Genomic DNA, 12,578 nt, shown 5'->3' with positions numbered 1-12,578 from the left:
ACTTAAGAAAACCCGAAGGGTCACAGGGACCAGATATGGGAATAGGATGATAGAATCCTGAGTCAGTTATTGGAGTTTCTGCATGTCCCAAGCAGAGGACAGCTCGGGGCCCGCTCTCCACCTACAAGTAGGGAATGATGGTGCCAGTTTCCCAAGATGCTGGAGTGGCCACGTCACCTCCTAAAGAGCCATCTCCTCCCTGGCAGGGGCAGTTGGTGGGACCAGGTGTCCAGACACCAGCCCTTCCCTGGCCAAAGGCCAGATGCTCGAGACCAGGTGAGCAACTCTCCCAGGGGACTTTGTCCTGTTGACTGTGAGGAGGCCATACACTGGCTCTGCTCCCCAGAGCAGCCCTGGACCTCCGGCCTTCCCCCCAAGCCTGTGAGCCAAGGGACCACCTTCCATCCATCCTTTTCCTGCTCTCATTAACCAGAACGGCCTTCTCTGACTCATAACCCAAGAATCCTGACTGGATGGTGTCGGGAACAGCGGGCTAGAGTCAGTACAAGTTCGCTGGGTCCAGGTCATCCCACCGTGGACTTCAGAAATAATCAGGACTGACGACAGAGGGAAGTCAGCCTTTACAACCAACCCACTTTGACTCCACCACCTCAGCTCTCCGCCACCTGAGCCACCCAGCATGGCTCCAGGCCTCTGTGAGCGTAATCCATGCACCTGACCCAAGGCTCTAGACACAAATGCACCCCCTCACCAGGCCACCCACCCCTGCAAGACAGGAGCTCAGCTCCACGAAAAGAATGCCAGCCAAGGCGGTCCCTGGAGGAAGAGAAAGGTTTTCCTCAAAACCAGGGTACCCCTTCCATTCCCTCTCATGGTTTCCCCACCACAAGGGCCCTGGGAAAATCAGTCCCAGCCGGCCGCAGCAAACTTCTCCTAATGTCAGAGAGGCCAACAGGACAAGGAGCTGGCCTTCTGCGAAGCCTACAACTCTTCACAGTTGAGCATGGCTCTCCCCTATTCTCCACGCCCCCGTCCTAGAGGTTCAAAATGGGAGAAACAGTAGAAGGTGGTAAGTAAGGCTTCTACCTGACAGGCCCATCCATAGAAGCTCATCGTTCCTCCTCCTCCTCGGATCGAATCCCGCCTAACGCTTCTGAGAGCGCACGCTATGGCCCGGTTCTGAGCCCTCCGTGGGTGTGAGCCAATTCAGTCCTCCCCACAATGCTCTAGTTTTTCCAAGCCCGCGGATAAAAGGAAACTGAACCGTAAAGAATAACCCAGGCAATGGGGCGCCTGGGTGGCTCAGTGGGTTAAGCCTCTGCCTTCAGCTTGGGTCATGATCTTAGGGTCCTGGGATCGAGCTCCACAACGGGCTCTTTGCTCAGCAGGAAGCCTGCTTCCTCTCTTTCTCTCTCTCTCTCTGCCAGCCTCTCTGCCTACTTGTGATCTCTATCTGTCAAATAAATAAATAAAATCTTTTTAAAAAAAGAATAACCCAGACACGGAGCAGGCCAGACTGGGAGCCCAAGGAGTCCGGCTCCAGAAAAGGTTGTTTTTCCTTTTTTTTTATTTTTTTTTTAAATCTCTATACTAGAACATATGGGTGGTTCAGTCGGTAAGTGTCTGCCTTCTAGGGTCCTGGAAACGAGTCCTCCTCACGGGGCTCCTTCAGCAGCACAAGTCTGCCTCTCCCTCTGCCTGCTGCTCCCCCTGCTTGTGCTCTCTCTGAGAAATAAAATAATGCAAAAAATAATAATAATAAAAAAATAAAATCAATCAATAAACCTCTGTGCCACCCTGCTGCTCAAATAGAAGGGAGTGGTTGAGCACTGCAGGCTAGAGCCTGGAGAGAGAGGGAGGCTACATTCCAGCAGAGGAGACTATCAATAAACAAACAGGAAGTACAAGGTCACAGAGAGGGCTATGAAGAAAATCTGGAGTGAGTTTGAGGAGCCTTCTGGAATGCCATAATGTTCAATTCTCTCGATCTGTGGGTTGTGGTCCCACAAGTGTATACGTGTGTTTAAGTTTATCAAGCTGGACACTGATGATTAAGAGTTAAAATGTACCAGAAAGCAGTAAACACATGGCAGATGGTAAGAGGCAGCTTTCTCAGCCCAGGAGTGAGAGGTTACAGACAAGGGAGAGGAGAACGCGGCAATGATCCACATGTGATGAATCAGAACTGGAGACAAGTGTACGAACTCATGTTCAGTTTAATGGAGATAGAGAAATCGTTAGAGTCGTGTGTATACACACGGGTCAGTATACACACAGACGTTGCCCTGCTCTGTTGGCCAAGAGGATCAAGAAACAGAGACATCTCCGTAGCAACAAGCACACTGAGGAACCAGAGCCTGGTTTCCAATGCTACGCTCCAGTAAAAGGAACCAGGGTGCCCAAGGGAAATTGGCTAAATCCAGGGCCAAGGCAGAAAATACACAAGATGAGCCCAGTGCATCTTTTCGTGGCTAAAAGTGAGAAAGCGTTAGTCAACCAACCCATCAACCCCACTGATAACAAAGGGACATACACAGGAGCTAATGAAAGGGCGCCTCATGGCCCCAGCTGGACCATCTTTTCAAAGATTTTATTTTTAAATGATCTCTACACACAGCGTGGGGCTCGGACTCCCAACCCTGAGATCAAGAGTCACACATTTCACTGACTTAGCCAGCCAGGCACACCCTTAGAGCCAGAACATCTCAAGCAACAAAATAAAGCAGCCCAACGGACTACAACCCAAGGTTTGAAATAACAGTGTCATGCTGCTACAAATGACTCAGTAAAGAATAACTGGGAAAAGGGACAAATCTGTCAAAAGGAAGACTTCCAAATAATTTGGGTACAAGCTCTGGCCTAAGGAGGTACAGTGTAACCCCCACTCAGTAGGTGTGGGTGGGTATCGTGACCTCCTTATGAAGAATCCGGCACAAGAGGCTGGTGACCTGACCCGGCCAGCCAGGTGGTCAAGATCGATAGCACCAGCAAGAAAGCACACCCGGGGTTCGCCTGGGTGGCTCAGTAGGTTAAGTCTCTGCTTTCAGCTCAGGCCATGACCTCATGGTCATGGGATCAAGTCCCGAGTTGGACTCCCCCACCTTCCCCTCCCTGCCCTGATGAGTAGAGAATCTGCTTCAAGATTCTCTCTCTTTCCCTCTGTCCCTCCCACCCCGCCTTGCTCCCTCTCTAAAAATAAATGCATAAATCCTTCTTTCTTAATGTATCCTTGATATGATGCGATGTGATGAAAATGCTACTTTACTCGGTGCTCTTCCTCCAAAAAACCCGCAATCCCAGTCCCCCGGAGTCCAGTCATGAGGAAGACATCAGATAAACCTCAACTGAGGGACATCCCACAAAATAGCGGAGCGGTACTCCTCAAAACTATCAAGGTCACCAGAAACAAGGGAAGTCTGAGAAACTGACAGCCAAGAGGAGACTTAGGGACCCCTAACTATATGTAACCTGGTTTACTGGGTGGGACTTCAGAACAGAAAAGCGACCTCAGTAGAAAACCCAAGGGAATCTAAACGACGTCCAGACTGTAGTTGATAAGGACATACCAACAGAGACTCATCAACTGTGCCAAAGGCGCCATGCTAGTTGCGATGTTTGTTACGGGGAAAAGCTATCTCTGTGCGTAGTTGTGCGGGGAGTGGGAGAGGTGACATGGGAACACTCTGCACCATCTTCCCGACTTATCCAGAAACCTAAAACTGCTCTAAAATTACAAGTTATTTTAAAAATATAACAGAAAATGACGAAATGGCTCCTCCATACTGGGTGGCCAACAGAGGCCTCCAGGAGAGAGAGTCTTAATGATGAATCTGAGAGATAAGAAAGAGAGGCAGCAGGGTCCAGAGCAGCATGTTCCTGGCAAAGGACACAGGACACACAAGCCCCCCGAGAGGGACCAGAGGGGAAGGAGGTGGGCAGCTGAAGTGCACTCGGGGAGAGAACCTGGTAAGACTCCCAACAGAAGGTCAGAGGGTGAATGAAGGTAAATGGGTTGACCCAGGTAGGGAGGCCACAGTGACCACCAACTTGAGCCGAAGGGCACTGGAAAGTCAGCGGAAGGAGTTTGCAAGATACACCCCATCTGATCCATCTTCTAAGCGTACCCTAGCTGCTGGAGGGAGACCAGCAGAGTAGGACAATCAAACAAGGGCACCTAGGGGGGTCGTCCCTTCAGGTGCCACGGTCACTGGGAGATACAAGCTGGTAAAGACCCAGGAGGATCCAGGGGGCTCTGAAAGATGAGAGGGCGGCTCTCCCACCCAGGGTGGGAGCTCTGAGCAAAGCAGGCCTCCCACCTCAATGGATGGTCCCTGAGTCTGACCCTTTTGGAAAAGTCTCCACAGGGATGCCTGATGGCCCAGCAGAGTAAGCATCTGCCTTTGGCTCAGGTCATGACCCCAGGGTCCTGGGATGGAGTCCCACACTGGGCTCCTTGCTCAGCAGGGAATCTGCTTCTCCCTCTGGCTGCTGCTCCCTGCCCCTGCCCAACCCTTGTGCACACGTGCACACGCTCGCTCTCTCTCTCTCCCTCCCTCCCTCCCTGGCAAATAAATAAATAAATAAATAGATGAATAGATAAATAAATAAATAAGTAAAGTATTTTTAAAAAGAGAGAGAAAAGAAAAAGGAAAGTCTCCACATCGACGAACCGAGTGCCCAGGAAGGAAGCGCCGCCTTGGCGGTAGCTCGTCTCTGGGTTGGATGCCATCCCATATTTACTATGGGGTTGCTAGGCAGAGCCTCAGCGTCCTCACCTGCAAAATGGGAACAACACCTCCCACCTCCTAAGGGGACTAAAATAATTCAAGAAAAGGCTCCTGATACAAACGCAGCCCTCGTAAATACGGTCAGCGAGCGCTACCTCTACAAGAGAAGCCCAAGGTGGAAGGATCTTAGAATCTGACCCAACACCCCATTTTAAAGGTAAGAACATGAAGGGACAGAGACAGAAAGTGTGCAAGTGAGGAGCCCAGGGAGGACAAAGATCCCCATGTCCCCCTCTCTGGTCTCTCTGTCCCAAATTCCATTCTGACCACAAGGGGAATGGGACATGCTCACTCATCAGAAACCGTCTCAAAACCCCTCTTCGGGAAAGGTTCTTTCCTTGCTCAAAACCTCCCCATAGCTCTCCTGATCATACAGGTGCTGCTGGCCCAGCAGGGGTGGGGGGAGGGGCTGTGATGAAGAGGCAGCAGCTCTTCTACTAGGCCCACCTAGGCCCACCGGCCACAACGCCTCAGTCTGCCTCACCATGGCTCAGGCACACCCTCCCCCACTCCCCAGGCACAGACCACCCACCCCTGCAGCCTGACCTTCTTACCTAGGGCACCCCCCTACACACCCCCAAACCATGCTGCCCCCCCATCTGTGAGGCCAGTTTCCACTTCACAGCCCTCATTATCCGACCCTCATCTTTGCGCCAAATGAAAGGGCTATCTTATAAAAAGCCTCAAAAAGCTTTGTTGTTTTAAATGCCTCTAGGGAGCCACTTCTTATAATGCTCTCTGGCTGGATTCTAGAAAGATCTAGAATCTTTCTGGCAGAGTCTAATAACCCTCCCCCCAGCCCTCCCTACCACCCCCGTATCCCTCAGCTCGGAGCAGACACTCAGTGACTTGTCGAAGGAATATCCTCACCTTAGTACAACCATGAAGCTTGGAAATGAGCATTTTCATCAACCAAAGATGGGGAAAATGCTCCAGTAGCTCATTCCTAAAAACACCCTGAAGACAAAAACTGAATAACTACTTCCTTCTGGGAAGCCTCCTACAACCTCACACAGACCAGATGAAAAGTACTGATCCCACAACTAGAAGATTTTGAGGAGGGGCCCCTGGGTGTCTCTGTGGGTTAAAGCCTATGCCTTCCGCTCAGGTCATGATCTCAGGGTCCTGGGATCGAGCCCAGCATAGAGCTCTGCTTACCCCCCTCTCTCTCTGCCTGCCTCTCTGACTGCTTGTGATCTCTGTCAAATAAATAAAAATCTTAAAAAAAAAAAAAAAGATGATGATGATGATTTTGAGGAGTCTAGATTCCAAATTAAAACAAACATCCGTGTTTGCTCTAATTTGCTAACTTTTGTCCTAAATGCAAACACTGGCCCCAGCATTCCAGAAAGTCCTACATTTCCTCTTTATCTCTAACCAAGACCACCGTTTTCCAAGGAAGTAAGCCAACCTTGTTTCACTTCCATGATTCCAAAGAGGCCTGTTATTAAAAATCAGAAACCCAGCAGCAGCTGGACACTCTGGTTGCTTCTAGAACATTCTCTATTTAAGTAGTGAATTCCTGAAAGTCACCCTGCAGAGAAGCAGCGAGCTACCCTCCCCCTCGGTCATGATACACATGTAAAATATACTGAGGGGACGATCCCCATACCAACCCCCAACAGGCAGAGACCTACACAGACATACAGGGAAAGGAAATCAAAAGGAGAGGGATTTCTCCACAAATTAGGCCCATCCATCAAAGGTTCCTCTCAAAATCGGAGGAGTGTTATAGCCACGGAGCTGAAGCCACACTTCACTGCACGACGACAACCAGAAAAAGAAATTCCAATTTCCTCCTCTGCTCAGGAATAAGATAATACAAGATTTTTACTCACCTTTGGAGCGAGTAGAGATATCCATGCCCTCTACCACCTCCTGTTCAGTTTTTATTTCCTCTTCGGCCAAGCTGAAACAGAGCAAATTATGTTCACGTTTAGGTAGACTGAGAACCTGCCCCATGGGGGCCACTGTTAAGTTCTAACAACAAACCCACATTGAAGACAATCCCCCATCCTTATGCAGGGCTGGGTGGGGGGGCCCACACTGGATTTTCAACAATGTGCTAAGACTCCTAAAGGAGTTCTTCAAACCACTAGGTTGTTCTTTTTTTAAGTCAAATTACTATTCCAGTTGTCATGCTGTTGGGGGATGCAAAAAAAGCACATTTTTAGACACACAATTACAATCTGCCCCTGTGGGCCAATGAGAACCCAGCCGGCAAGTAAACAAGTTACCCCTTGTTAACACCAGGTTCAGGTTGGAGGTGGTTCGCAGAGTACCCCAAGTTCTGATCTCTGAATTCTGCAAGGCAGAGAGCACTTCCAAGACCTCCTGGCTAATTCTTACAATCTCCCAACGAGGCAGAACAGGAAATACATATATATATAGGTTAAACTGCAAAGTAGGAGAATATGCCCAGGTTAGAAGCAAAAGGCCTGGTCTCAGAACATTCAAACCACTTATTCCAGGAATTAGGCTTGGGGTGTCCATACCCCCCATCCTCTAGAGGTTTCCTCTCTGTTGCACGCATGGCTTAGAGAAAGCATTCAGCACTCTTGAGCTGTGACTAATTATCCCCCACCACAAAAGTGGAATGAGGAAGGATTATTTAAAAGACAGGCTGAGAGATGGGGGTTGGGGGGGATGGGTAGCAGGAAGCAGGCCCCTAGGCTGGGAAGGTCCACCAGAATCTTCTCTCACTCTCTCAGCTGGAACTCCCCTTGAGTAAGAGTACAGACCCCTTTCACCTGTGTTCCCCCACCCCCACACACACACCTTCCAGGCAAGCCAGTAGAGTTCTGCTTATTTACAGGTGCAAAATGTTTTGAGGTGCTGGAACCTTCCAAGCCTTCAGGCTGACATGGCAGTGATAAGAATGTGAGCAAAGTACTCGTAGCGGCAACTCCATCAGCCTGTGATTCACCATGAAGAAAATGGGTGCATCACCAATTGATACGGCCGGAATTTTCCATTTGGAAGACTCAGAGCCAGGACTGGAGGGAGGGCTGAGCGAGAGAGGAAGGATTAGAATGTCCCTTCTGTGGTCCGTGGTCTGAGACTGTGACAAGACAAAAGATGAGTCCAAAAAGGCCCGGAACCTCAGGGTCAGATGGAGATGGCTTTAGGAGAGAGCCATGTCTCATACCTAGGGCAAGAGGACTCGTGATGGGAACCAGAAAGGAAGGAAGAAATACAGCTCAGAATAAAATTAGAACTTCCACACCTCAAACTTAACTAGTCCCAGCAGAGAGAAGAAAGGGAGTTTGAAATTGGAATATTAACACATTAAGCGCTCTGATACGGAATCCTATTAACAATTTCATTTACACTGTGTCTGTGGAGAAAGCTGGGACACCAATCGCCAAAGAAACAACCGGCATTTTGTCACAAATGGTTTCCATCAGAAGCAGACTCTTAAATTTAAACACTTCGCTAACATGCACTATTACGAGGTGATTTGTAGAAGGTGATTTTAGCACGAATACTTTTACTCCAACTTCAGAGACATTCTCAACTCAGAAACACACACTGCCAGCAACACACACGCCGCCCAGATGAGTACTTGCTGATGGTTTCTTGCCTGGGGTGACTGGAAATACATTTTCATAAAAAAATATACACATCTATCAAGCAGCCCTCAGCGATGGGGAGATGGTCAACTTGAAAAGAACAAATAGCAACCTTGATCTTTCTAGCCATTAGAATTCTCCTTCCCTCTCTGAAATATGTGAAATCCTAAAGTTCCTACAACCGATCCCTTATTCTGAGGGACAGAGAAAAATGCTCATCTGGGATCCTATCCAAAGGTACAGTGATAAAACAGTTAGGCAGAACAGAGCCCTTAAAACCCAATTGAAGGATTTCTGCAGTGATGAAAACATTCGAAGGTGTACTGTATTGATCATGGAGGACTGCATTCCCAAGAACAATTATCTGGCTTGTGGGAGCCCAGGAGGAGAGGGAGTCCTTCAGGCAGGGATGCTGCTGAGAAGCCAAATGCAAACTAGTTGGGTGGTGGCTATTTGCTGCTGCAGAAAAGAGGGGAGAAAAGTAAAGCGGTTTTATCTTTCCAAGTATTACAAGTGGGCCCCATAATCACCTAACTTTAGCAACAGCACCACCAGCTTCAGCCAAGGATTTCGAGCACAATTTCAGAAAACCATCTTTTCTCGCAAATCAGCAAGCCATCCTTTCAAAGGGAACCCATGCACACACATGCACGCGCGCACACACACACAATAACTTGCATTTGACTAAAGGAAATTGCAGTGTCTCTGCGTTAAAAGGGAAAAAAACTTCACTTACAAGAGCAAAGACCAGAATGCAAAATGAGTCATACTGAATAGCCACATCTAAAGGGACTTCCTTTTTTCTACACCACTGATCTCAGGTTTTTTCTGGTGGTTGTTGTTTGTTGTTTTTTTTTTTTTTTTTTTCTGGTTTAATGTTAAGGACTGGTATGTTATTAAGGGAAAAAAATTATGACTATTACATCAAAAGTGGTAGTGAGAAAAGATCTGTACCTATCTGAATGACCCACAGATCATGGTCAATTTAGGTTAAAAACTGTTCAGTCGTTTGGAGGGAAGAAAAAAAAAGTCAAATAACAATAATTGTTAAAAAGAAAAGGCAGCTGCACCTGGAGAAAAGACTTTGAACTCTTGTCATTAACACATTAAAGTCTTAGAAAATACACAGCATCTTTCCTATCTGCTAGCTTCCAGCAACTACAATTATTTTAAATCAAAAACAATGGAACAACAAGCCCTTGTTTCAAACTGACCTTACTTTTTTTTTTTTTTTAAGGTCCACTGGGGAGCTGGGGGCCCACTAAAGAAAAGGGTAAAATTAGCTGCAAACCGAAAAACAGCCTTTCACCCCAATAGTAAAATACACCATCAACTAGTTGTATACAGGGTCTGTTCCCACTGCCACCCCTCTCGCACTCACATTTGCCCTAAGTCACTTGCCTCTGGATTTCACAAACTGATACGTTTCAGGCAATTAAAGAAGAAATAACAGCGTCTGCAAATACAACCAAGACTTGCCCATCCGGTCCCAGAAAGAATAAAAGATGTGTCCCCCAGTGCCTGAGTAAGAAAACCCAGGCTTGCTTCTTAACCTGCACGCATTGAAAAAGAGCAATTAAAAGTTGCAGAAGAAGTGCATCACCTCCAAGATGTTTTAAGCCCTCTGATTATTAATTCTGAGGACTCAGGGCTGATCCGCAAGTCCCAGGAATGCCATCCCCTCAACACTTTTCCAGAAGAGAGAGAGAAAGAAAGAAAAAACCATCTAGTTTTGACAGGAGAGAAAAAAGAAGGAAAAAAAAAAAAAAAAAAAAGCCTGGATACACAATGCCCAGACATTTCCTTTCCCCAAGTGCCCCTACTATTTGACTTTTAACCAAGAATATCCAACCCAGCTAGAATATATAACCAGCATGCACAAGACTCTGGTTCTACAGAGGAAGCTCTCATCGCACAGCAATTCCAAGAATCATGCATCATTCGCAAGGACTTTTCCTGTAGCTTTTTACTTTCATTCAAAATACCAAACTGGTCCAGGCTGTAAGAAATATTTAATCCCCAAGACACAACATCTTCCTCTGCTAGATCACAAAAGAGTGAACATCAAAATAAGAAAACCATGCTTCCCTAAATCTGCAATTAATTTTTTTTTTTTAAAATTGGGGGGGTGGGGGGAAGGGAATGGTTAGCAGAGCAGCTTTATGTAACACTCACCTAAAACAGGCAGAGTCATCGGGAGCTAAGCTATTTATGCAGGATTCTTAAAATGGCGTCTGGCAACACTGCCTCATTCCTGTATCGAAGCTAAAATGGTAGCAGGTTGTTCAATAGCTGCGGCTCTCTTGTGGAAGCAGCCCTGCCAGTTTCAAAGCCACCTTCCTAAATATCAGAACTAGGAAAAGCTCAACCAAAGGACACCAACAACCCAACGTTTAGAAGCTTAAAAAAAAAGAAAAAAAAAATCTGCAATGACAGGGGGAGTTTGTGAAGTCACAGGTTCCTGAGGAAAACCCTTTCCTTTTAGATCCTGAGGCTCTGAAGATGGGGGCCCCCTTGCCCTCAAATTAGGTGGGTGGGAGGTTAGGAATTCTGCAGCCCTGTGGCTTCAAAGGCAGGCAAAACAGGTGTCTCCACAAATGCAAAAATGTTAAAGGGAGCAAGCTGGGGAGGGGGAGGAAGCCCATGCCCCCCTCTTGATACATTAGAAACCAGCTCTGCATCCCTACCAACAAGGAGCTAGGTGAAAGCAAAGTGTGGCAGGGACAGCAGCCATCTGAGAAACCAAGCTAGAGGGCTGCACCCCTGTTCTGAGGCCAAGGTAAAAGAAAAAGGCTGTTTATAAGCCTGAAAACGGCCACCAAACACCCAGCCAGTCCTAAGACAGTTAACCTCAAGGAAAGACAATCTGCGTCTGCAGAGGAGGAAAAAAAAACAGTCAAACACTCGCTGAGCCAATGCACGGGATACTCACAAATCAGATTTTTGTCCACCCCCAACAGAGCCCTGAAAATTAACAATGGGTTTTGCAAAACCCGCTTTCAGAGGCCGAACTAGCAGCCTCGCAGTGGATAATGTAATTTACTGATACAGGTCTGAGAATTGGCCTCACCACTCTGGCGCTGAGTGGGGAGTTTCAAGGTGACTGCTTTTTAGCTCCAGGGGAGAAAGGAGGGCATGGTGCCCAAGGCTGTGCCGGGGCAGGGACGGGAGGTTGGCTCCTCGCCGGCCGGTAGGTAGGTAATCTTGATGAGGAGGGACAGGCTGACAGCAAAGCCAGCCGCACTGCTGACATGGCTCCCGCCTGCTTGTTTATCTGTAAGGAGAGTGGGGAGTGGGGGGAAGGGCAGCAGAGCCTTAGCAACCTGGAGCCAAGGGTGAATCCTCACTTGTTTTGCATTTAAGATCAAGGAGAAAGGACTTCTAAACGGACTCCCTTCCTAAGACTTACTCTGCTGTGGGGTGGCCAGGCCCCTTTGGCATGTACCTTTCTTTCCAGGGTCAACCAGAGGCAAAGCCAGATCTGGGGCCTCGCGGCTGACAAATGTTTGTTGCCTCTGCCACAGGAGAGAGAAGGAGAAAGAAGGCAAAAGAAACAAAGAGATCACACATTGGAAGTGGTTGGACTTTTTTAAAAAACCTACCTTTGCCTCCAGGGTTTTCTGGGTCACTGTCATCCCCGCTTTTTAAAACGTGACTCATTTTCCCCCCTTCTCCTATTTAAGACCTGAAGAAGTTCTTCCCCCGACAGTTCTCCCAGGGAAAGAAAAGCGGGAATGTTTTGTTTAAGAGAAAAGGGGTTACAGGACAGAAAAAAAGAAAAGAAAAGAAAGAAAGAGAAAAAGCCATTGTTTGCATCCTTAATTTATAATCCGAGATGCCCCATTGTTTCTTTCTTTCTGACTCAAATCTTTGAGCTGTTAATTATAAAAGTAACTGGACGCAGCTCCAACAGGCGAACTATGTTCATGCGCAGCAATTAGAAAAACTCTGTAGAAAGTTTACTGAGTGATTATATATAATTAATTCCTAGTTACAGACAGAACACTGACCATTTTCTGGAGCTAATAAAAGCAGTTACTCCCCCTCCCCCACGTGAATGCCACTTAATTTCCCAAAGCAGAAAAGTGAATCCATCCTGGAGGGTCTTGAAGGAAAAAAAAAGAGAGAGAGAGAGAGAGAGAAGAATCAAAAGCTCCAGTGTTGTCTGTCTGTTCCTTGCAGCTGTGAGGCATCCTCTTTAGGGACTGAGGAGGTAGAAGTAAAACGGGAAACAGCCCAAGTTCCGTGCCTCCCTCTG

At 47.6% G+C, this 12,578-nt stretch overlaps 1 protein-coding gene across 18 annotated transcripts in view; it reads right to left on the bottom strand.

Annotated features, from left to right (window-relative positions):
* ZMYND8 (zinc finger MYND-type containing 8) overlaps window positions 1-12,578 on the bottom strand; it is a 139,848-nt gene that overhangs the window by 108,036 nt on the left and 19,234 nt on the right. For 16 of the 18 annotated variants that reach the window (XM_059132928.1, XM_059132947.1, XM_059132929.1 and 13 more), the window contains one exon: window positions 6,587-6,657. In XM_059132928.1, coding sequence (XP_058988911.1) covers window positions 6,587-6,657 — 71 coding nt within the window. Of the gene's footprint in view, window positions 1-6,586; window positions 6,658-7,526; window positions 7,713-10,495; window positions 10,648-12,578 lie in introns of those variants that run through there. The other 2 variants (XM_059132940.1, XM_059132941.1) reach the window with 2 other exon arrangements.

This window comes from Mustela lutreola, chromosome 9 (assembly GCF_030435805.1).
Source record: "Mustela lutreola isolate mMusLut2 chromosome 9, mMusLut2.pri, whole genome shotgun sequence".
NCBI classification, from domain to species: domain Eukaryota; kingdom Metazoa; phylum Chordata; class Mammalia; order Carnivora; family Mustelidae; genus Mustela; species Mustela lutreola.
The sequence above is the reverse complement of the archived record's forward strand: the minus strand, read 5'-3'. Positions and strand labels throughout refer to the sequence as shown.